Source organism: Ursus arctos, unplaced genomic scaffold (genome assembly GCF_023065955.2).
Source record: "Ursus arctos isolate Adak ecotype North America unplaced genomic scaffold, UrsArc2.0 scaffold_4, whole genome shotgun sequence".
In the NCBI taxonomy this organism is placed as follows: domain Eukaryota; kingdom Metazoa; phylum Chordata; class Mammalia; order Carnivora; family Ursidae; genus Ursus; species Ursus arctos.
Genome location: NW_026623056.1, coordinates 24863459 through 24885316, shown reverse-complemented (window position 1 = coordinate 24885316; position 21858 = coordinate 24863459). Strand labels below are relative to the sequence as shown.

General features: G+C 52.2%; 2 protein-coding genes across 2 annotated transcripts in view; one reads left to right on the top strand and one right to left on the bottom strand.

The window, feature by feature from the left end:
* Positions 1 to 1361: 1361 nt before the first annotated feature.
* HES1 (hes family bHLH transcription factor 1) lies at positions 1362 to 3902 on the bottom strand. Its single transcript, XM_026496340.3, has 4 exons — positions 3533 to 3902; positions 3300 to 3395; positions 2951 to 3038; positions 1362 to 2282 (listed from the first exon to the last, which is right to left on the bottom strand). Exons 1-4 carry the CDS (start codon positions 3638 to 3640, stop codon positions 1732 to 1734), a joined length of 843 nt encoding a protein of 280 aa, XP_026352125.1. The 5' UTR covers positions 3641 to 3902; the 3' UTR covers positions 1362 to 1731.
* Positions 3903 to 5042: 1140 nt separating this feature from the next.
* The window catches only part of LOC113253436 (uncharacterized), a 147803-nt gene continuing 130987 nt past the window's right edge, over positions 5043 to 21858 (top strand). The window contains exons 1-5 of the mRNA XM_057306610.1: positions 5043 to 5093; positions 8741 to 8807; positions 8903 to 8968; positions 11414 to 11501; positions 18419 to 18737. Of these exons, the coding sequence (XP_057162593.1) occupies positions 11441 to 11501; positions 18419 to 18737 (380 nt within the window). The 5' untranslated portion in view covers positions 5043 to 5093; positions 8741 to 8807; positions 8903 to 8968; positions 11414 to 11440. The remainder of the gene's footprint in view (positions 5094 to 8740; positions 8808 to 8902; positions 8969 to 11413; positions 11502 to 18418; positions 18738 to 21858) is intronic.

Genomic DNA, 21858 nt, shown 5'->3' with positions numbered 1-21858 from the left:
CTCTGGGTCCGAAGCTGGGTCGAAGGTATTCAGTAGAAAAGTGCTGTCTGCTAGCTAGATCATTCCTATGATAGAGCGGCTCTGCACACTGGCCTGTGGGAAAGGCCGGAGCAAGGCGGGGGAGAGGTAAAGCTTTTGAAACAAGACAGAAAATCGTTGGCTTTATCTTTGTTAGGAAGGCTTCAAAGATTGATTTCTCCCGCCTCATCCTTCTCCTCCCAGAAGCCCTTCTAAAAGAAGGGGGATGAGAGGAGGCTGGCGGGAGGGGCCGGGCAGGGAGGAGGACTGGCCGGCGGTGGGGGAGGAGGGCGCGCCTGCCAGACCCACAGCGCGGTTGATGTGTCTGGTCTCGCAGGGCTCGTGGTTTTCATTTCCCCAACACCTGGATGCAGTCAAACACCTGGCCAAATCTGACAAAATCTGACAAGCCTTTGTGATGGGATTTGGAAGAAATTCCCTGCAGATCCTGGCACAGTTTAAAGCTGTCCGCTTTGAGTTAGGACTTGTTAAGGAGGGTTATGTGAGCTGAAACCCGAGACAACCCTTTTGCTTCTATCTGGAGCCCACATCTTGCCTGGAAATGGGGCATGACCAAGCGAAGGGGTCGCTTGCTGTTTGTATTAAAGGGAAGATGGCCTGTGTGCCTGCCAGCGCGGCCCCCACATGCTTTCTCTATTAGGGCCAAGCACAGAAACTTATCAAAAACATATGTCTGGTGTTAATCATCTGGACTTGGGCTCCACTTGGGAGTCTTACTAGCTGTCCCTTGGCAGAAGGAATCTGTTGACCTTCTCAGCTTGCTTGAAGAGGGTGCAGAGAGGCATTTTCAAACTTTTGGATGCTGGTACAAGGGAATGCCTAGCTGCCCCTAAGTATTGACTAATTAAACAGTCTCCCAACACTTGAAGGCTGGAGGCTGCCTGCATCCATTTACTTTGGATGGTGGTGTGATACCCCAGGGAAGTAGCGCCACAGAGGTCTCCCTTAATGGGTGGTGGGCACACATTACTCGATTGATTAACGATTGATTAAGGTCATGACTTCAGTCCGTTTCAACCTTCCTCAGAAGGAGCTAATAGGAGAACCAGGACTGAATGATTTACTCAACTGCAACTAAAAAAATTTTGCAATCCTTGAAGACATTGACCACAAATCGATCAGAGTAGCCATATTAGATGGGTTCTTGCAAATTAAGTGGAATTTAGTTCATGGAGGGTTGGTAAAAGTTTTGATGGATTTTTAAAAGTGTTCTTTTAATAACAAAAGAGCCAATGACTGAATTCTCAGATTACATGTAATCCACATTCTGCCAAGAGTCCTTTTTTTGCATATTCCGAAATAATCAGTTCTAAGACATAGAAGACTTTACTTTTTTCTTTTATTATATTTTCTCAAATAAACTTCCCAAAAGGAAGATATTTTAAGAGCATTTTCAAACATCTTTGGCATCACATAAAAAAGAAATCTCGTGTAAAAAACGAAATGTCATCTGAACTTTTATAATACAAAGGCGCAATCCAATATGAACATATAAAATATATACAAATATAGTGCATGGTCAGTCACTTAATACAACTCTCTACAAAAAAGTAACTTTTTAGAAATTAAAAAAACCAAAATAACCACTTAATCACAAAAGTCCTCTTCTCTCCCAGTGTCCAAGTTCCTGTTGAGTGTCCCGAGGGAAGAGAGGTGGGTTGGGAGTTTGCGGGGAGGGGTGACCTGAGCCCCTCAGTTCCGCCACGGCCTCCACATGGAGTCTGCCGTGAGCGAGGGGCCGCTGGAAGGCGACACTGCGTTCGGGCCCACGGAGGTCCCGCTGTTGCTGGTGTAGACTGGGATGACTGGGCCGCTGTGAGCGAAGGCCCCGTTGGGGATGAGGAAGGCAAACTGGCCGTCCGGAGCTGGAACCACCTGGAAGCCGCCGAACACCTTAGCGGCCTCTCCAGCGGGGCTGCCCAGCTTGCAGGGCGCGCCACCGGGAGGGGGCGCCGCGCCCCCGGGGATGGGCACCAGCGGCGGTGGCGGCGCAAACGGCGCGTGCTGCGGGCCGCCGGGTCCCGGCGGGGGCGGCGGCGGCGCCTGCAAGGCGGGGTGCGGCTGCCCGGGGTAGGTCATGGCGTTGATCTGGGTCATGCAGTTGGCCAGGTGGCCGAGCAGCCGGGTGCGCACCTCAGTGTTAACGCCCTCGCACGTGGACAGGAAGCGGGTCACCTCGTTCATGCACTCGCTGAAGCCGGCCCGGTACTTCCCCAGCACGCTCGGGTCTGTGCTAAGCGCGGCTGCGGGCCAGAAGGAGACAGACGGGTCACCCAATGGCCCTGGCCCCGAGGCCACCGCCTCCGCCCTGGGAGGTCCCCGCGGCGCTCCTCCCTGACCACCCGCCCGCGGAACAGCCCCTGGCTGGGGCTGGGGGAGGGTGGTGGTTTAGAAAAACCATCCACCTCTCAGCACTAGCTTGGCGACCGAAGCCAAGAAGGTTCCTCTCCATTCCCCGCGGCTCTATTTTAACCCATTCAGCCTCACATCTTCCCCCACCCTCCGCGCGCGCGTAGTGACCTTGGGCAATGCCCTCCCCCCTCCCCCCGCGCCACCCGGGCCTCATTTCCCCTGTTCTAATGGGGAAGCGGGGTGTGCTAAACCAGATGACCCCCAGGCTCCACGCAGCTCAAAACCGCCACGGTTCTGAGACTTTTCGTCCCCACCCGCTTCCCCCACTGCCAAAGCCGCCCGCCACCCTCGCCGCTACAACCTCTCTCCCTCCCTTTCCGGAACAGTAACAACTTGGAGTTGTGGCTATAAATAAGCCCCAGACCGTGGGAACGCGAGAGTGAGCCAAGGCAGTAAAATGTAGCTGAATGCCTCTCACAACCACGGGCGGAAGTCTGGAAGAAATCACCGCGGCGCGAAGGGGACGCCCGCAGAGGGGGACGCTGCGAGCCGCCCTCACCCGTCATCTGCGCCCGCTGCAGGTTCCGGAGGTGCTTCACTGTCATTTCCAGAATGTCCGCCTTCTCCAGCTTGGAATGCCGCGAGCTCTGCACAGAAGAGGAGGCAAAGCACTAAAGTGAGAGCCCTGCCAGCGGCCTCGGAGTCTGGGGTCGCTCCCCTCCCCGGCCGCGGCACCGACATCCCCAGACCCTGGAGGGGCCGGGCCCTCCGGCCTCAGAGAACGCAGTGCAGGCGGCGGCGATCCCGCCGGCTGGAGGGGGGGGGGGGCGGGCGGGTTTCACGTTTAGTACCTGAGAAATGGTATTTCATTTTAATTAAAAAAAAAAAAAGGCAGCGTTACCACTTACATCTTTCTTAAGAGCATCCAAAATCAGTGTTTTCAGCTGGCTCAGACTTTCATTTATTCTCGCTCTTCGTCTTTTCTCCATGATAGGCTTTGATGACTGTAAAGAAAAAAAAAAAAGAGCCCTGAGTTCCCATGGGATCTGCCATTTCACCCCGGGGTTACAAGGGAGAAGGGAACCCACCAACCCCGACAGAATTTCTTAGGGCTGCAGAGAGATAGTGGTACTGCCCTTACCTTTCTGTGCTCAGATGCTGTCTTTGGTTTATCCGGTGTCGTGTTGACACTGGCTGGGGTAGCAGCCACCGGGGACGAGGAATTTTTCTCCATTATATCAGCTGGCATTTTCTGTTGCTTTTTTTTTAATCCCTAGAGAATTTTATTTTTGGAGTTCTTCACACAAAAAAAATTGTTTTGTTTATGTCCCTTTCACTTGAGACTTTCACAAAACTACTGAGCAAGTGCTGAGGGTTTATTATAATATCTTATGGCTACTTGGTGACCGGTAGCGCTATTCCAGGACCAAGGAGAGAGGTAGACGGGGGATTCCACTGTTATCTGCACCAGCTCCGGATCCTGTGTGATCCCCAGGCCCTGGCGGCCTCTATATATATCTGGGACTGCACGCGAACGGCTCGTGTGAAACTTCCCAAACTTTCTTTCCCACAGTAACTTTCAGCCAATGGGAGGAGGAGACACGCGGCACCGCTCGTGGACCGCGCCCCCCCATTGGCCGCCAGGCACAAGGCCTGGCGGCCAATGGCGCGCGCCTGAGCCCGGGGCACCGGAGGCTACAACGTCAATCAAAAGGATTTTAACCCTTTGCTATTCTGCCTGCTGGGCTTTGCTTTAGAGAGGATTTTTCCGCAGGTTTTGCCCCAGTCTAGTTTATTTCTTTTGGGGCCAGGGTCTTTGCTCTTTATTTCCTTTCACATGTATAATAGAGCTGCTTTGACACTAATAAGAGATTCATTTGAAATATATTTTTAAAAAAAGATTTAGAAGGACAGGGATAAAAGAAGAGAACGTGAGCAAGGCTTTGAGTTACCGAAACATCTAAGTGATTTCCCGCTCAGACACTATACATTGGGGGGAAGGAGGATAATGAAAATCGATCATGCAGGAAAGGGGCGGGAAAAAAATACTTTTTTGCTTGCAGAAAAAGGAAAAAAATGCCTCCCACCTTATAATTGCGAATTTTCAGAGCAAGGTGTTTTTGTTGTTGTTGTTGTCCCCCCCCCCCCCCCCCCGCCGCCTCGCCCGTCCCTCATTCCTCTTCTGGAGTCGGGGCCTTGGATCCCGCGCTTCCCCAGGAAACAATCAGAATAATTTCCAACTGGGCAGAAAGGAAATGGAATTTCAAATGAAAGATGAACAAGAGGGGCTTTGATGGCAAGGCCTCAGGGACGCGCGCGCGCCCTCGCCATCCTTTTCCTTTCCACCCACAGACTCTCGGTTCTGCGGCCTATGGAGGTGGCGGGCCGGGCGGCAGCCTCTCCCCTCCTTCTCAACCAGCGGGCGGCCGGGGCAGCCTCAGCACCCGGCGCGCGCGGGCCCTTTAAGAGCTACACCAGCCGAGCTGCAGTTTGACATCAGCCGGCCGGCGAGGGCGCGCCTGGAGCCGGAGCACGTGCCAGGATGTTTTATTGCCGCCGCGGCTGCGGCCGGGCCGGGAGGATGTGTGTGTGCGTGCGTGTGTGAGTGTGTGTGCGCGCGCCCCGGGGGCAGGGAGGCGGGGGGCGGCGGCGGGCGGCGGAGCGCGGGGGCTGGTTCTTGGTCCCCGGGAGAAGCCAAGAAGGTAAATAGCAGCTGCTGTGCTCGAGCCTGGGAAAACCCCGCCCCCTGCGCCTGGCCGGGGCTCATTGGCGCGCGCTGCGTGTGGGGTGTGTGTGTGTGTGTGTGTGTGTGTCCGGGGCCCCCTCCTCCGGCCCCCGCCGGGCCAGGAATCCGAGGGGGCGGCGGGCTGGGAGCCGAGCCCCGGCGCTTACCACCGCCCCCCGCCTTTCCCCGGCCAAGGTCAGCCCTTCCGGGCGGGGAGCGCACGCCCCGGGGTGGATAGTGGGGAATTATTCCAACCCCCCACTCCACCCCTGATTTCGGGCTTGGGGTTTTAACTCGGCCGAAAGCCTCACTAGCACCAGCCCGGGGGAGGGGTGGGGGCATTCTTGTTTGCTCCTTGCCCCGGCCCTCCCTCCCTCCCCCCCCCCGCGGGGCCCCCGGCGCCCGCCGCGGTCACGAGATGCCTGACCGCACTTAGGAAGCGGCCGGGTCAGCCTCCTGCCTCCGCTCGGCGGCTGCGGTTAAAGCGGCTTCGCGCCGCCCGCCCCTTCCCCGGGTCCAGGGCGGCCGGGCAGCTCCCCCTCGCTGCGCCCGGGCGGCCGCCGGCGGGCGGCCGGGAGGAGGCGGGCGGCGCGGGCGGCTGCGTGCTGCCGGCTGGCCGGGCCGCGCGCCGGGAGGAGCCGCCGCCGCCGCCGCCGGGTGCCACGTGGCGGGCGCCGGGCCGGGAGCGCCAGGGCTCTGGCGGCGGCCTCCCTGGGGGATTTGCTGCTCGGGGCGGGCGACGCGCACTGCCCCGGCCGGCCGGCCGCCACCGCCGCCTCCCTCCCGCCCGCCCGCCAGCGCGGGTCGCCGGCCCCCGCGCCCCCACCCCCTCCACCCTTCCCGCCACCCGGGAGCTCGGCGCGCTGCTCGGGAGGCTCGGGGCAGCCCCGGAGCCCAGCGTCTTGTTTGATGTCGCGCTCCCCCCGCCCTCCCAGCCCTTCTGCAGGCTTGGAGGCCGCCAGAGGCCTGGCACACATTTCTCAGACACTTCATTCCTTCCTTCCTCCGAGCTCCCCACTGAGATAATGTTGTAAATGGTTCCACCAGATCTCGTCCGGCTGAGATTCAGCGGTTCCTGACTCGGGGTGACCTTGGGCAAGCCCCTCTCGTTCTTTCATTCTGTAGCGCACGCTCTGTGCCAGGCACTGTGGTAAACCCTGGGATTACCAAGAGGAGAGATACAGTGGCAGTCTGCAAGGAGTTTGCAGTCAACTGGAGGCAGACAGACCCTGATTTTCTGATGGATGACCGGGCATTCCTCCATTATTCCTATCTCTTAGGGCTTAGGTGATGGTCTGAGAGATCAGGAGAACCTAAAGGAAGCACTAAACCATGGGCAACACTCTTGCCGGACTACCGGGGATGGTGGTGGGGGTGGGTGGGATACAGGGATGAATAAAATGATTATTACCCTCGGGAAGCCTACAGCACAGAGTGCAGCTGACATCTTTTTCCCCAGTATATTCCTCTGGTCCGCTCGAGAGAGACATCTATGTGTCTAGATAGAAGTAAAATGCTGTGGAGCTTTAGGATAGTTAAATTACTAGTAAGTGGGGGTATTCTGGAAAACTTCCAGGAGGAAATGGCATGTGCTTTGTATCTTGAAAAATAGATAGGATTGGGGCACTGGAAATATGAGTCATGGGGCTGGGGAAGATGGGAGTACCCACATCATTAAAGGCCTACAGTCTGGAACCTGAGGTCCTGATTCAGGGAGCATGGTCTGGAGTCCAGTGTGTATGACAGGAAGGAGTGTGAGAGGGGACTGAAGAAGGAGGCTTAAGGCCAAGTCACGAGACCCTTAAACATCTTGTTAAAGGACTTTAGCCTTATCTTCAGACAATGGAGAGCTAGGAAATGGGCTTGAATAGAGCAGGGACGTCAAGGTTCTCCTTTAGAAGGATGGCTCCGGCGAAAGTGCGGAGAGAGGATTGCAGGATTTAGAGGCAGAGAGCCCAGTTAGGAGGATTCAAGCCGGTAAAGGAGATTCCTAAGTGCCAGGTGTAGACTGACACTCACCCGGAAGCGCCTGTCTAGAACCAGCTCGCCTGGGCGTTGACTGCACACTGTGGGGTGACACAAGTTCAGAAACCTGTCTACCCTTTCATGCCATGTTCCCCCACGACATGGAGTCTAACTAAAGAGTCATTGGACTCTGACTGAATTTACCTTCCAAGCGGTCATTTCCATCTTCCAGGACAGCCCTCAAGTCGGCTGCTAAACCTTTACCTCATTGCAGGCTTGGTTTACTCACTCTTGCCCCTCAGGCTACTCTCGGGGATTTTCGTGTGTTTTCTTAACACTGCGGAGCCGGCTGTGCCTATCGTGTTCTGAAGAAATGATGAACAATGTCTCCTTTGTGGATCTGCACCCTGGGCCAATGGGACCAGACTTTTCTTTCTTATTTTAAACAGATGGAAAGGGGGTGATGACAGAAAATTGTCTGTTGCTTTTGAAAAAAAAAGATGTGGAGTTTTCCTGCGTATTTGAAATCCTCTTGGTGAAAGGTGATGGGCCCGAAGTTACCCTTGTTTCTGCCATACAAACTTTGCAAGCTTCTTAAAATGCTCTACTCAGCATCTGACTTTTTAAAAACTGCATAAATACTCTGACCCAGATTCTTCCAAGGAACTAAACCCTTCCCAGGGAAGCGTGTTAACCCTTTCCAGGTTCCCCCCAAGTCTGTGAGAGCCAGTGACTTCCTCCATTAAGTTCTGCTATGACATTGACTGTGGTCTGCTGTTGCGCCCTAATTAACTAGCTGGGTATGCCACCCCCCTGTCCCTTCTAGCCTAAGAGTCTTTTTTTTTTTTTTTTTTTTTTGTCTCTAACCCTGTCATCTCCTCAGGATTGGGCACCCTGAAGGTGCGTGGAGAATGCTGATTATAGTCAGGTTAGGGTCTCACTGCTGTGTCTGAAGCAGCCCTCATGGGTCAGATAGTTAATCAGCAACCCTTTTATTGCCACTTTAGGAGTGCTTAGACTGGTAGAATGAGCAAATAACTTACACACACACACACACACACACACACACACACACACACACATTTTTTGAGAGACAGAAGGGTCAGTCAAGTAACCAGAAATTTGCCACGAATTTGTCTCTGGGCGGAAGAGAAACAAAAAAACCCCGAACCCATGAAATCTCTGGCCCTCCACCCTAATCATTCAAGAAGAAAATTTCTTTGCAAATATCCTTATACACTATTTTTCAGTATCCTTACTTATCCTGGGCAGTGAAAATAGGACCAAGCTGACACTCTTTCCACCCCTTCTCAAATGGGGAACGAAGATCCTACCCTCAAGGAAGGTCGCATTGGAAGCCTCCCCGTAGATAGAACGGCCTTTATTTTTCAGTCCTCCCCCCACCCTGAAAGCAAAGGGAAAACTGAACCCTGTTCATCAACAGAGGTCACTTCTTTGATCCCACTGTGAGACCAGCAGAACACAGGGACCCTTTCCCACTGTATCATGCCGGAGAAGTAGGGCCAGGGGCTGCTCTGTTTATCCCCGTCCCCCTCTCTGGCCCACGAGCGGTGATTTTCTGTCTTCTGACATCACCTGTTTGCTTTAAACCATAAAACAAATAACTGCACCTTTAGTGAGACTCCCCTTTGTCCCTAGGTATCCGAATGGTTTGTGGGTTTGGTTTAAAGCGGCAGAAAAGACCGAGAGTGAGAGAAGAAAAAAGGTATTTTGCCTGAGGACTTGAAGCTCCCCCCCCCCCCCCCCCCCCCCCCGTTTTCCTCCGCTTGACTGACTTTCTCACACTCGGATTCCCTGCAGCCTGCCAGAGCCCCGGGAGCTGCCCTGCCAAGACCTATCCTGGGAGAGCTATTGAAAGAGCCTCGAGTAAGTACACACGGGGCGGATTTCTCCTCCCCCAGTGCCTGCTCCGCACCTGTACAGGGAGCAGTCCCACACATATCACCTGATCGCAGCCTTTTCAGAGACCGTGAGAAAAATAAAGCCCGGGATAGAAGAGATGTTTGTTGTCTGTGCAGGCAGCTCCCCGCAGTCCGAGTGCCCAGAAACAGCACGTTGCCGCCGACGGTGGGGCGGTGCACGCGTGTGTGCGGCCGGTGAGCCTGGTGGGAAGGGGCGGGGACCCGGAGGTCACCTGCAGGCTGACGGCGTCCCTGCCTGCATTTTCCGGCACCCGGCTGACCGGTAGTTGTAGGACCCCTCGCTAGAATCATGATTGTGGTCCTTCTAGATGAGAGCCCATATATGCTCATGATGGCGGAATTCACAACCGGGATTTCTTACCTTAAGGTTCACGGACGAATGCCCGCCCCCGCCCCCTCTTCCGGGGAACCTGAAAAATGCCTGAAATGGAATTCAAAATTAAGTCTACATGCATATTTGGCAGTAGCTTAATACACACTTTTTGAATGAATGAATGAATCAATGAATGCATCTTTTTTTTCGTAAGAGGAGGGTCCATAGCTTTCAGCAGAATTTCAAAGCTTCTTGGGACCCAGAAAGGTGGAGGAAACTGATCTAGGCCATCACCACTTACAAGGGTGTACTCCAAGCCCCAGAGGGGGCAAGGGACTGGCTTCAGGGCCTACAGCAACCTAGGGCCAGAGTGCGAGCCCGCAGCCAGCTTGGAGCTCTTCCCACCACACCACAGTGCTGTGGTCCCTGGGAAATTCAGGGTGGGGTTTACAGGGCTGTGCTCACCACCAAAGCCTGGATTTAAAATAGACACATTAATAAAAGTACTTTGAATTTCCAGAACTTTTTTTTGTTTTACATTCTGAGGCACTTGAGCCGCTCTGCACCCAGTTTTTGGATGGAGAAAGGGCTAGGCAAGAAAGCCAAGTGTTTATCAAGAGGAGAGGATTCAGGAATGCTTGGAACAAGAGGCCCGGTTGCCATGAAGAGGCATTAGAAACAACTGCAACTCTGCATTCCATCTTTGATAAAAATAAGTTGCTCCTTCTGAACAAAACTGCCTGGTCGGTTTCTAGCCAAGTGAGGACCTCGACGTGCAAATGGGGTGGAGGTGGAAAACAGAAGCTTTTGGCATTGGCTAATAGCAGCCCGTAATGCTTTCTGCGCCCCACTCCCCACCCCCCTTGGAAAACTTGACCAAGCCAGTGAGACCAGGGGAATGTGCACTTTTCTGATGGGCCCTGAAAAAGGATGGTTGCCAAGAAAGCCTTTTCCAAAGGGGTGGGCAGGGTGCTCTGGAATGGCTTACCTCCCACACTGGGCCAAGTCACAGCAGCGGCAGCGGTGCGGTGGGAAGGCTCTAAACTTGCTTTTAGCTGACCTTTACCCTCTGAACAGGGCTGCAGTGAGGCAAACCTGCAAGCCCAGGGATGAGGAGGGCATTCCCTAGGGAGTACAGGGTCACTAACTTGGCACCCCTCTGTGTGAAAGGCTCAAAACTTCACCAGGGCCAGTGCCTGGGGGGGGGGGGCTCTGGAAGTCTCAAGAAGGTGGGGGTGAAGCCTAGCCCCTTTCAACCCAGGCCATGCATTTGTTTGGCTTGCTGATGACCGCTCAAATTGTGACATCAGATCAAATTGCTTGAAAAATCAAAAAAATAAAATAAAAAAACCCCCTCAGCTGGCCAGGAAAACCATTAGGATAAAACTTAGGGCCTGAAAGTGATATGGGATGAATGTTGCAACATTTTTAAATTAAAATCTCCATCATTGGTATCCTCACATCATTTCTCCTCTTATAGGAAAAGGGTCAGGGGACCCAGGGGAAGAGACCTAAGAGGTGGTATAATTGAGCCCAAGAGAAGTGACTTGCCCAAGGTTCAGCAGCCTCTCCAAGAGGAAATAGCAAAGCCAGAATTAGGCTTAGATTTTCTGCTCACCAGTCCAGAAACCCGCCTCACCATGTTGCTCCAAACACATTTTGAGGTATCATTTATAAGTGGCTAACATTGCCACCAAAGATAGATTTTCCATTGCGAGCCCGAGCTACCTTCTGGTGAGTGATTTTGGTCATGTGACAGACCATGCCCAGTGCAGAGCATGGGGAAATTCCAGGCTTTGCTGCGCTGTGATTTTCTCCTGGATTTGCCCATCACCCTATAACCTCTGGAAAAGAAACGATCTTGATTTCTGAGTTCCAAGAGGTAGGAAGCCCCTTGCAGGGGCCGCACAGAATAGGTCAGCCTGTCTCTCAGTCACACAAGCAAGCCAAGCCACATACCATCCCTCGTTTCTTCTAATTGCCAGCCTGTTTCCCTTATTTGTGCTCTGAAAGGAAGAGAGGGGGGCGGAGAGAGAATATGTCCAGGCCCTTGAATCTGTGCTTCGTCAATTCTAGGCTTTTATCGGGACCAGAGAAGATGTGATGATGTTGGAGCACAAAGACATTGAACTGCTGGCTGATGTCACGAGTAGCAGAGGGAGAGGTGAGAAATCTAATGGATTTTCCGAGTGGTTGATAGATGGCATGTGCATGTGAAATATAGATTTTTCAGGCTTAGGGAATAAGAGAAGATGGTTTAGGCAGCTGCCACGGCCACGGCTTAAGACTGTGGTGGTCTCCAGCACGGTTGGGGCCTTCGGGTCTCGTCCACAGAGTTGGCGGTAACTGTCCCCTGCCTGGTAGTACTTGACAGATGACAGGGCACTTTCTAGCCCGTGACAGCATTTTGTCTTCATATATGGTTTTATGATCTAGAAGGATTTTGGTGGAGGCTCAGGGAGGGAGAGAAAATTCAAGTGGTCAGTGCAGGAGGCATTTGGCTAGGCCATGGGCTACGGGGGGCACAGGATAAAGGATAGGTAAGCTTTCTGGAAAATGGTGCCTAGAGAGACAAGGCAGGGCAGGGAGCTTCGCAGCCAGGGGAGAATCAACTTTTCTTTCTCAGCCATGGGCAAAAATAGTGTTTCCAGAAAAATGGAAAGAGGGGAGAAGAGAGATGTCTGTCAACTTGGTATAGGATATTGGTAATCCAGAGGACACATCCTTGGGAGTGTGTGTGGGGGGGAAGCAAGGAGGAAGTGTCCTTTCTTGTGATGGGAAGCCAGGTGGGGGAGAAGAAGAGAGGGGAAGGAATCCCACTTAGCAAGAAGATGACCAAGCGGGTTCTGGAAAGGATACAGAAAAGGCAATGGCCATAGTCTCCCCTGGACTGAGGCTTAGTTCAGCAGCCGGTGCTTCCCAGAGGGAGACAGGGGCTATGAGTGAGGGGCCCTTATAAACTCTAGCACCTGCATTACCTCTCCTCACTTGTTAGTTTGTTCCGTGCTGTTTGTATTGCTGTAGGCATAACATAAACTCCCACAGACTGGAAAAGGTGGCGGGAGTGTTTGGGGTTATGGCAGGGAATGGGGGGTGGGCACAGGGTGACTGCATCCTGCTCCGTGGTTAGTCTGAGGGTCACGGCCTTGGGGAGGAGATACCTGTGTGGGCCAGAACGAAGGGGGAGGCAAGCCCCTCGGATCCTCGCAGTGCCAGGGAAAGGACCAAGGACCACGTGTTCAACCCTAGCTCCCTGACCACTGTGGGCATTTGCCAACATCATGCAGTGCCTTGGGGATCCCCTCAGCCCCACTCTGCGTGAGGCGTTCTGTGAGATAAGGAAAGGGAACCTCTGCTTTTGCAGGGTTGGACGTCCACAGGGCAACCTTGACTGACATCCGACAGGGGCCAGGGAGGGCGAGCTCTGTGGTAACACGCTGGCGTGTAGCAGGCTTGCCTGAGTGATGGAAGTCTCTTGATAAAGTCCCAGAGCATGGCCGGCTCCTGGAGGAGGTTGCCAAGCTGTGCGTATATCCGGCACGTACCCAGCTGTGGCCTTTCTCTCTCTAGTCTTCCATAGCCATCAAGGGACCCAGCACTCACGTTCAAGTGTTTGATCACCTTGTCCTGGGTGGCGATTCACCGTCTTCGCCTGCCCTCAAAAGTCCTGGCACTTGGACAGGCCTAGACTCGGTGTCTAGGCCTACTCATTACCTGAACAGAAGGGTAGAGTTCCAGCTTGTTTTCTGTGGACCGAGAGAACCTGTGTTGATGGTGGTGAGGTAACTGAGTCAAGGATTGAAACTGTCCAATTTCCACTTGCCTGTTTCACTGACTTCAGTTCTGTGACGATTTTTGAGCACCTACTGTGTGTAAGGCAGAACTAGATGCCTCTTCTGACAGAACTTCCATCCCTGCTTCTGTTTGAATGCTGGTCATCTGTGCAGAGTGGTGAGATTTTTTATTAGAAAAATTTCCGCTTTGCCTCCCACGTTCTTCATTTCTATTGCTTCTCTGATAAAACAAAACAAAACAAAAGCTCTGAAACTCCTTATGGTGTCTGGCACCCCCAAATCTTTGGAGAATAAATGCATGAATGAACTTTGACTTAAGGCAATAGGTTTTATTGGCAATTGGGTGAAACCCTCAGAGGGTCAGTGTGTTTTTCCGAATTTTCCTTGGTTGTGGAATCTAAGAGGTGCGTTTACTTTGACCGCTCCTGGTGGCCCCCTCTGGCCAGCTGAGCTGTCCCCTGCAGACAGCTCTACTCTGTTGCAATCAGGTGAATTTAGAGGAGTCTGTGGCTGTCCGTATTTTCCCAGGCCTATCTTTATTGATGGTTATTAAAGGCACACCACCACATGGCAATACGAAAGTACAAAGCCATTCCCAGGGTAAGGTGCGTGGGAAGAAGTGAGATACTGAGCTCCCAAACCGTTCTACTGTAATCGCGGTCTGCCAAATCGATGCATAGTTAATCAGTAAGATTCGGGCAGCCAGGGTCCACCGCTGGGCAGCAGATGGGAAGGGGGAAAAGGCTGGTGGGGAGATCACTGTTCCTTCTGGAAAACTGGGAAAGAAATTGAGAAGGAGATCACCTGGGAAAGGAGAGCCTGGTGGGCGGTCTCCCAGGTGGAGCAGGAGCCCTCAAACGGTCCGAGGAAGGACCCCTGCTGACCTCTTCGCTGGCCCTCACGCTCTGCTCATGCCAGCCCCTCGCGGAAGATTCTGTGTAACCAAGAGGGACGGCGTAATCGTGTGCAGACACGCTGGGTTTAATATGTGTAAATACAGCACACAAAAACACCAGTTTTTATAGAGCACCCCAACACACCTGTTGCTTTATGATGCTGATGATATTGATAAAGGGGCCTGTAAAGTTGAGGTGAAATGGCCTCATATTTAAATAGGAACTTCGAGTGTTTTACAGCTGAGATTGGACTGACCTGGTGATTATTTCTGTTAGGAATGTTGCATACGTATCTCTAGATACGTTCAGGGAAAACTGTAGTAGTGTGGCTAAAAGGCAACGAGGACGGAGCCACACTGCCTCGGTTCATGTTCCAGCTTGTTCGTTTTCTAGCTATGTGACCTAACTCTTCCATACCTCGATTTCCCTCCCTGTTCAATGGGAGGGAGATAGTCCTAGTGCTTATAGGATTGCTGTGGGGACTGATTATAATATAGAGTGCTTAGAATGGGGCCTGGCACGTTACCAATACAATGTAAGTTTGAGGTGCTTCTCTCAGTGCTCTCTGTGTATCACCAGCGCGTAAGATAGGTAGCCTCGTTGATCAGAAAGAAAATCATAAGATGTTAGTTAATGTTTTCTAAGAAATGGATGGGCAACCACTGTGGTAAATTGGTCCACAAATATTTGGCAAAGCCAAGGCTTCAGCCAGTCTTTTATGAGTCACAGGCTGGGGGACCAGGAGGAACCTAAAAACTTATCTGGCTCCGGGACGCCCGGGTGGCTCAGTCGGTTGAGCATCCGACTCTTGATTTCCGCTCGGGTCATGATCTCAGGGTCGTGGGATCCAGCCCAATGTTGGGCTCCATGCTGGGCGTGGGGCCTGCTTGGGATTCTCTCTCTCCCTCTGCCCCTCCGTCCACCTGTTGCTCTCGTGCATACACATGCACTCTCGCTCTCTCTCAAAAAAAATATTATCTGTCTCCTTCTCCTTTTCCAGAGAAGACGGTCCCTACCACACCAGTAGCCCTTTGGGTAGCCCTGCTTTGAATAATTGAACCGAGCCTCAGGCCCGCAGAAGGGAGAATTCTGGGTGCAGGCAAGGGCATTGGTGTGGGCCTGGCGCACAGGATGTGTGGGATGGCCCGGCCCTGCAGGGAGCTGCAGAGGGACCCTTAAGGCACGGGAGCAAACGTGGGCAGGCCCTCGCTGGAGCCGGTCACACTCACATGACATACGACTGGTGGAAAGATGAGCGTCTGAGGCCTTTCCTGCCCCGGCAGGTTCTTGCAGAGGACCGTAGAGCTTATGGTCCCGACTCGGTCACTTCTGAGAGGGAAAGGTAGTGCCGTTCAGGTTACGTCAGGACATCAGACATAACTTGGGACTCGTGGCCATCCTAGTTCTGTGGCCTGTGCTACGTTGTTCCTCTGGCTAGTCAGTTGTCTTTTTATCAGAGATACTTCCTAAGAAGGAATATTATTTTTAGTCACTGATGTCGTAGCACTTCTAAGTCTCTGGAAGGTGATGCCGTTGATGCCTCTTCCCTGAAGGGAGGAACCCCACTGTGGCGCCTAGAGGACCTTATTCAGTGTATCTAGGAGAAGGGTGGGTCTGAGGGAGGCCCCGTAATGGTTGGACCGTTGCTTAAGGTATGGTTGACAGGACTTGGTCTCCTCTTGCATAGAGCAGACATGCTTTGGGCCTCCCCACCTTCCGGTCTGCATCAGGCTGTACGTTTGCGTAGCGATACCACCAGCGACTCCTGAGCCTGCCAAGCATGGCTGACAACATCCGTTTCTCTTGGGCATGTGAATGCAAAGAAAGCAAGTGCTATAATTTGAAATCCAGGCCCTTGTTTAATGGCAGGAGGAAGATCCCAAAGGAAAGAGCTTTTTCCCCACCTGAAATACTTGCCCTTTTCGTCTTATATTTGGCTAAGTCTTTTATGGAAAAAAACAACAAAAATAACCCCCAAAACACTTTTTTTTTTTTTCTGAATAGGTCAAAGTCAAGGTTTGCTCTTTGTTATTTTCTTAAAAAAAGACAAGAGAGAAAAGAAAACTGGGTCCCTTGCCTGCGTGTTCTCCTATGTGCCTATTTAATGATTAATAATACCTTTTGGGCTATTGTTTGATGTGGCCTCTGCTGGTTTGAACAGGAGAATACTGATTCACTCTTGAGGCATTTATGAATCACAAGTGTTTACCCTGAGACAATAAACGAAAGGGGGAGATTGAAAAAAAAAAAACCACCCAAATATGTTGAATTCTTTGAGCAAAAGCTGGAGATAACAGGGGATCTTAGTCTTTGATACCCTGTGTGGGGCCCACCGCTTTCTCTCACAGAATAAAGACCATGTCGAATGACCAAGATGAGGCATTTGAGTTTTATAGATTTTTCCTTTCACTTGCCGATAGGATTGAGGCAAGGTTTCCCCTTGTTTTCCAGGTCACACGCACCCCTTGTCTTCCTGCCTGTCTGGTCCCTGCATGTCAGTCGTTTATAAGGGAGTTTCTGGACGGGTCTTTAGGGGCACTGTTTCCCAGAGAGGGTGGATTCAAGACATGGAGAGACCTGATAGGCCTAGGTGACAGACCAGACCAGGGCGGCTAAGGAGGAGCCCCTAGATGACACCTGGTTTGTCACCTGAACAACGAATTCTTCCACAGTCCCACTTGCAACAATAGGTCCTAGACTTATTTTCCATGCTTTCTGCCCTGAACCCTAGAGTTGAGTGAAAAAAAGATTGCTACATTTGCTTTTATGGCCCTTTAAATTTTTTTTTTTTTGAGATAATTTTAGACTTACAGAAAAGTTGCAACAATAGTGAGGGAGTTCTCCTACCCTTTCACCAATTTCCCCTCCGTTCATCGTCCTCCTTAACCATAGAGCAGTCATCAGCACTGAGCAAAGAATCTTGGTCCAGGGCTCTAAACTACAGACTTCTTTCCGATTTCATTATTTTTTTCTATTAGGTTTTTTTTTTTTTTACTCCTTTTCCGGGAGCGCATCCAGGATTCCAGGTGGATTGAGTTGTCTGGTGTCCTCAGTCTCCTTCTCTCTGTGACAGTTCCGAAGTCTTTCCTCGTTTTCATGATGCTTTTAGGAGTACTGACCAGTTGTTTTTATAGCATGGCCTCCTGGGGTCTGTGTGATGTGTCCTCGTGATTATGTCGGGGAGCTGGGCTTCTGGCGAGCACGTGTCAGAGGCCGTATGTCCCTCCCAGGGCGGCAGGAGCAGGGGTGACATGATGCTGCTGTGTTTCACTGCTGCTGTTAACATGATTATGAGGGGAGGACAATTTCTGCCAGGGTTGTCCACTGTCATGTGACGCTTTCCCCCTTCCTTTTCCCTAAATGTTTTTTTGGGGGCGGGAATACTTCAAGATTCTGCAGATATGCTGTTTCTGCTAACAGTTCTGCCCACCAAATTTTGAATCTATCCAAGGATCTTGCCTGTGGCAATTACTGCTGTAGTCATCTAATAGTGATTTTTGATCTCCCTCACTCTTTTTACATTTATCAATTAGAACTCTCTTTCAGGAGGGATTGCATGAGGTTACGTGTGATAAAACAGAAATAAGAAATCCATAGTCTTTTGGAGCCTACATCTTAGAAGGGAGGATAGACAAGCAACATAAATTGAGTGGGGTGGGCAGTGTATTAGTAAGTGACAAGTACTGTAGAGAACAATCAAGTAGGGGAAGGGAGAGGGGAAGTGCAGGGAGCGGTGGGTTTGAATTGCATGGTCAGGGTAGACCTCTGAGGGAAGTCTCGAAGCTGGGGAGGGAACCAGCGTGTGAATATCTGGGGGGAAGCTTTCTAAGGAGGAGAAACTGCAGATGCAAAGGCTCTGAGTCAGGACCACGCCTCTCGATGGGCCGTAGGAAAGTCAGGAGGCCAGCCTGGCTGGTGCGAAGTGAGCAAAATGCCAAGGGGAGAGAGGGGAGGAGGAAGCAGGGAGTGACGGACTAGATGCTGCGGGCTTGGGGCTGTGGCTCTGACGGAGGCCGGAGCCAGGCCAAGGTTTTGAGCAGAGGGGTCGCAGACTATACTTCATGTTACTAAAAGATCACGTTGGCTGCTCTGTGGTGGGCAAGGGCGGAGGCAAGGAGAGCACAGGTAGGAGCCCTAGCATTCAACCAGAAGGCGGTCGCACTGCGGGTGTATTGTGAAGAGAGAGCTACCACTGCCAGGATGGGGCTTCCTCGTGGCCAGCAGCTTCGGCCTGCCTCCAGAACCCCCAGGGGCAGATCCTTCCTCCCCGGCCTTGAAGTGGGGCTTCAGGCCCATGTCCGAGGAGCGCTGGCTGGCTACATTTACTCCAGGCACCGCGGCCTCTGCTGGGAGCCTTCTGTCACCTGGGTCCAACTTCCGTCTCTCCGCAGCGCACAGCAGGCCTCTCCCTGCCCCGGGGCCAAGCTTCTCCTCTGGTCCACCCACCGCCTCCCATCTTCTCCAGATCCTTCCCATCCTCCGAGGAGGCCGCCCTCCAGCCCCGCTCTCGGAACACCTGCCCCTCGGTGGGGGACACTCACCAGATCCGCTTCACATGTGCAGCCCCTGGAGACACACCACAGATGCACGTGGAGTCTCAGGGCCCCTTAGACACCAGGACCGGCCCCACGTGCCTCAGCGGCCTGTCAGCTGGTCTGTTGGTGTCTGGCATACCTTAAGAATGAAGCGATTATGTTTCCTCTTAATCACGTAAGTACATTTTGCGTTATACTCCACATATGTTCTTATTTCCTTTAATATAAAAATAACGTTTCTGACTCTCCCTCTGCCTAACTCTTCAAGTCAAATGGAAATTCCAGATTTGCTCTCGTTGGGCTATGCCGTACCCGTAGAGGGGTGCTGTAAAAAAATAGTTTGAGAAGTCAGGTGAGGGGTGCAGGGAGAGGTAGACGTCACCGAGGGTTCATTTGCTGCTCTTGGATTTCTCTTTATCTAGTGATCGATTTAACTTTAAAATATGCACATGGTTAAAAATTTCAAGCAGTACCAAAGGGTAGATCCCGAAAAGTCGCCCTTCCATCTGTGGCCCCCGGCCCCAAGCCCTGTCTCGAGGGCAGCCACTCTTACTTATCCCTTATATACCAGTCCGGGGCCGGCTCATGCACAGTCAATGGCTGGTAGCAGAAAGTGATGACCACTTGAAGGTAAACTGAGGCACCGTGAAACCCAGCCCCCAGCCATGTCCTTTCCAGGGCTAAGGAGGCTTCCATGCAGCAGGGTCAGCTAACCTGCCATTTCTATTATTGTCTTTGGCTCAGGCCCCCTAAGGGTACGTTTGCGAAGACCCCACGCCACCGGAGTGGGATTGGGACATTTGGCACTGCCCTCTGGCTCTGGGGTGGTGCCCTCACAGGGAGGTCTGCTGTCATTGAGCTAGTCCCTCCAGCAGTGTCAGCCAGCCAGAGGGAGGAGCGCCACCCAAAGCTACATTGGGAAGAAAGGCAGTTGGGGGGTGGGGGGGGAGCCAGCCCCTGCGCTGGGATTACAGCAATGACAGTGAGGTTTCGGGGGGCTTTCTCATTCCTCCCCACTCCTCCTGTTCCTCAGAAGCTCACCTGAGAGGCAGCGCTCTTGGCCACCTTTCCCGTGGGAATTCGGCACAGCCAGCAGAACCCCTGAACTCAGCTGGGCCACTGCCAGCAACCTTCAAGCCTTCCCCCACCCCCACCCCCCGCCGCTTACAGTGACATGATGTCATTTTTATTGAGGCAAGATTAGATTTTTTTCTAAGTTTGCAAAAGTGTGGTTCACATGATCTCTAGTACTTTTCCTATTGAGCGAAGACCACAGAGCTGCCAATTTCAATTTTCTTCAGCTTTTATCACTAGAAGAAGCTTAAAAGAAAAAAGGAAGGGGGAGAAAGCCTGAATGAAAATATTCCACTTGGCCCCGGCTGTTAGCGTGAGGGTGGCGGGGGACACCCGCATTGCCCGCTCCCTTTTGTGTAACAGTGCAACAGGAAGATGTCAGAAGACTGGACGTGGCCCTCGGTGCTGAACAACACACCGTGTCCACTGGTCTGAAGGGTCTTCCTGCCAGGAAACGGACGGGAGGGAAGGTACAACCTCGGGTCATTCACGGTCGTCAGGAGAGTATCAGAGAGGATGCTGATCCTTTGAAGGACTATTGGGTAAAATAGACTCTAGGAAAAGTTTCCTCCTCTTTATTCTAATTTTACTCATCTTTGAGTCCCATCTTTGGGGGCAAGATTTCCCGTTCATGCTTTCATTAGGCAGATTTATCGAGCATCTACTATGTGCCTGGCTCTGCTGCAGATATGGGGTGAGTAAGGGAAAGTACAGGCCATTCACTGTTCTTTTTTTTTTTTTTTTTACTAAGATTATTTATTTATTTATTTGACAGAGAGAGAGAGAGAGAGAGAGCAACAAGCAGGGGGAGCAGCAGAGGGAGAGGGAGAAGCAGGCTCCCTGCTGAGCAGGGAGCTCAATGCGGGGCTCGATCCCAGGACCCTGGGATCATGACCTGAGGTAAAGGCAGATGCTTAACCGACTGAGCCACCCAGGCGCCCTGCCATTCATTGTTCTTTAAGGGAAATTGAAGAATGCCCATTTACATGGATCATGGTTTTTCAGGTGCCAACTCAGCCTTCAAAATGAGTTGGTGTGATGGAAAACCGTGAAAAACATGAGATCCAATCACATATTTGGGGCATAAGATGAGAGAATGAGGTCTAGAAGAGTACAGGACATGCCAAAGAAATACATGTCTCGGGGTGCCTAGGTGTCTCAGTCCGTTAAGCATCTGCCTTTGGCTCAGGTCCTGATCCCAGGGTCCTGCGATCGAGTCCCGTATTAGGCTCCTTGCTTAGCGGGGAGCCTGCTTCTCCCTCTGCCTGCTACTCCCCCTGCTTGTGTGCTCTCTCTCTGACAAATAAATAACTAAAACTAAAACTAAAAATAAATATGTGTTTCCCGCTCCATAGGAGTCTTAAAGTAGAAACAACATTCACACGACACCACCATTGACGGGCCATGTTCAGATTCCTGCTGGTATGTTCCTCACCACAACCTGTGAAGTAGGAGGGGCAAAATTCACCACAGCTCAACGCTGCACCTGGCATGCAGTAGGTGCTCAGTGAGGGTTTGCCGAATAAATGTTGAGTAAACCCCCAATTTCCAGAGGTCAAACAGGTTCACAAGTAATCAAGAGATTGGTCCCAAGTCACTTGGGAGTAAGTGGCAGCGTCAAGAGTTGAACCGAGAGGTCTTGCATTCACACATCAAAGCTCATCAGTACTCAGGACTCCTGGAGGCACTGCCTCTGGAGAATTCTCTAAACTACTGGCCTCTCTTTGGCTCGCAGGAAGGTGACTCTGGAGGCAATGTCCTCGAAGTTTGCAGTGAGGCTTTGAAGAGTCATTCCAGTGGATGGAGGCCAAGGTGGCTTCAGAAACGTGGACAGGACATCTCATGAGGTGATCCTGCTTGGTTGGAAGGTTCTCCCAGGGTTGACTTGGTTGTGCTAAGAAACATGGGCGTCAGGTGTTGTTCTTCAGGTACGGACTTCTAAGTGGTCCCAACCTGGGTAGGAGTATCGTTGTGGAAGTCTATGCCGCTCTCCGACTCGCTCTGTCTCTGTCCGTTATGTGGAACAGAAGAAGCAGGGTTCAGAGCAAACTTGTGAAGGAACTCTCCCCATTTGTGTCTTGCGGACCTTGATTTTGCTCCTCCACAGAGGGAGAGACGGACTGTGTTGGGAGTGAGGTGAGTCCCAAGTGGTTTCTCAGGCTTTGTCGGGGTGACAGAGCTAGCAGCTGCATCTCACTGGCCCAGAAGAGACCTGGAAAGGG

Excerpts from the sequence above, each read along its gene's own strand:
- HES1 (XM_026496340.3), bottom strand. The coding sequence starts at position 3,640 with ATGCCAGCTGATATAATGGAGAAAAATTCCTCGTCCCCGGTGGCTGCT. Across the intron at positions 3,039-3,299 it reads TGGATGCTCTTAAGAAAGAT|AGCTCGCGGCATTCCAAGCT; the intron begins GTAAGTGGTAAC and ends TCTTCTGTGCAG. Across the intron at positions 2,283-2,950 it reads GCAGCGGGCGCAGATGACGG|CCGCGCTTAGCACAGACCCG; the intron begins GTGAGGGCGGCT and ends TCTGGCCCGCAG.